Source organism: Neophocaena asiaeorientalis, unplaced genomic scaffold (assembly GCF_003031525.2).
Source record: "Neophocaena asiaeorientalis asiaeorientalis breed wild unplaced genomic scaffold, Neophocaena_asiaeorientalis_V1.1 scaffold489, whole genome shotgun sequence".
Lineage (NCBI taxonomy): Eukaryota > Metazoa > Chordata > Mammalia > Artiodactyla > Phocoenidae > Neophocaena > Neophocaena asiaeorientalis.
Genome location: NW_020174791.1, coordinates 2,679,011 through 2,681,026, shown reverse-complemented (window position 1 = coordinate 2,681,026; position 2,016 = coordinate 2,679,011). Strand labels below are relative to the sequence as shown.

Genomic DNA, 2,016 nt, shown 5'->3' with positions numbered 1-2,016 from the left:
TCAGTGGAGCCGGCAGCCCGAGGCTGCCTCCCGCCGGATTCTCGCCTTCAGTCTCTTCAGGCCGCTGTGCTCCGGGTCCACCAGGAGGCCGCCCTCGGCTGCCGTCCAGGCCTCCGTGTAGCGCTGCTCGTCCAGGCAGTGCTGCGCCCTGCACAGGAGCGCGTGGGCAGCGGGGGCCCGGCCTGGCCGCTGCCACAGGTTGCTCTGGGCTAGGGCGGGCGCCAGCCTGAGGGCCTGGGTAAAGGCCCCGGCGGCCCCGGCCTCGTCCCCCAGGCCCAGAAGCAGGCGGCCCTGGGAGCAGAAGTCCTCCGCCCGTGCCTGGAGGTCACCGTCCCCTGAACCCTCTCGGAGCACGTGGTCCAGGTCCCCGAGTGCCCGGCCAAACTCCCGTAGCTCGGCTAGGCAGGCAGCCCGCCGGCGCAGGTGACAGGCGCTACCGCCACCTGCCAGGACGGCCAGTGAGCAGTAGCCCAGCGCCTGGCCGGGCTGCCCTGAGCTCATGAGGGTGTCAGCTTCCTGGGCTGCGGCCTGCACAGAGAGGACGGAGGGAGGAAGGTCAGGTCAACCCAGAACACTGAAGGCCCCTCACGGGCTGGCCGCTGCTTGTCCCCCAGGCAGAAGATGCCCGCTCCCTCTGGAAGGGGTGGAGGCACAGCGTGGAGGCACCCGCTGCAATCCCTCCACCCTGCAAGCTCTCCCTAGGCAGGCCCTGCTCAGAAGGCATCCTCCCCCTCCTCACAGCCCTACTGCCCCACCTGCGGGCCCAGCTTCTCTTACCGGGGTGACCTCCTCCTTCCCCTCCCCTTCCCAGCCTCCCGCCCTGCCCACCCACCGAGGCCGCCCTGGCCCCGAGGACAGAAGCAAACACCGCCTCCGCTGAGCCTGCTCCTTGGGCCTCCCCCTGCGCCCCGGGTCAGAAAAGCAGGGTCTGCTTTGCGCTACTGTGCCCCTCACTTTGCTAACCAACGAGCTGCTCCCGCAGGCCCTGTGGAGCCAGAGTCAAGGCCAGGGAGACACTCTCCGGGCGCCCCCTGCACTGCCAGCATGACCCAGGGGCTGGGGTTGCGTTTGCTCCCCAGGGACGGGCAGAGCGGTGCGTCCAGGAGGGCTGTGGTGGACTCAGCCTCAGCCTCGCTGGATGCTGCAGGGCCAGGCCAGAGATCAGAGGGCGCTGTCCGCCCTAGCACTTCTCTCCCTGGGGACTGCTGGATTGAGTCCCCTGCTGCCCCCGTCTGGATGGCGCTGCCTCCCGTCTGGATGGCGCAGCCCTGAGGGCCGATGCCTCTCCTCTGGCCCCCAGGCTCACTCTCCTTTTCTGAGTGTGACTGAAGCCCACTCTCCAAACCTGCCAAAATGCCTTACCTCTTCCGCCGAATTGGCCTGGATAAATCCGCTGGCCTCATTCGTCTCCTCCTGCTGCCAAGAGCCCACAGTGGCCCCCCCACGGACTGAACGGGCACATTCCAGACCCTCCCTCTTCCATGCGGCCAGGTGCTAGCAACGCCCCCGATCCCCGCCTGTCCCCAGGAGAGCACAGGGCACCCAGCACCCGGCGGGCTGAACGCATGGTCCTGTCTTCCCACCAGCCCGACCGCGCACACAGGCTGGCGGGAGGCCGGAGCCCGGGCTGGAGCCAGTTCGGCCCTGTTGTGCGACGCGGACCGGCGACCCATCCTTTCCGTGCAGCGCCCTCCCCACGGGCTCTGCGTGGTCCTCCCGGAGCCGGGGAGAAGTGTGGCGCCATCGGCCGTGCAGCCGTACTACCGCCGGAAACGGGGCGCCACTACTTCCGTCTCACTTCCGGGTCGGCCCTCGTCGCCCGGCCACGGCCAACGTGGGGCGAATTCTTGCGGCACCGAATCTGGGCTCCAGGCGGCCCTGCCTAGTGCTCTCCTCCGGGCCCAGGCCGTCGTTTCAACTCAGAGACAGAGCCCTGCTCAGCCCCGCCTTGTGAACCTAGAGACGCTCACCTAGCTCCCCGCTCCCAGCTTAGAGCCCCTCCTCCCTCCGCCTCAA

General features: G+C 68.9%; 1 protein-coding gene across 1 annotated transcript in view; it reads right to left on the bottom strand.

The window, feature by feature from the left end:
* TTC34 (tetratricopeptide repeat domain 34) overlaps nucleotides 1–2,016 on the bottom strand; it is a 22,016-nt gene continuing 20,000 nt past the window's right edge. The window contains exon 9 of the mRNA XM_024760247.1: nucleotides 1–528. Within this exon, the coding sequence (XP_024616015.1) occupies nucleotides 1–528 (528 nt within the window). The remainder of the gene's footprint in view (nucleotides 529–2,016) is intronic.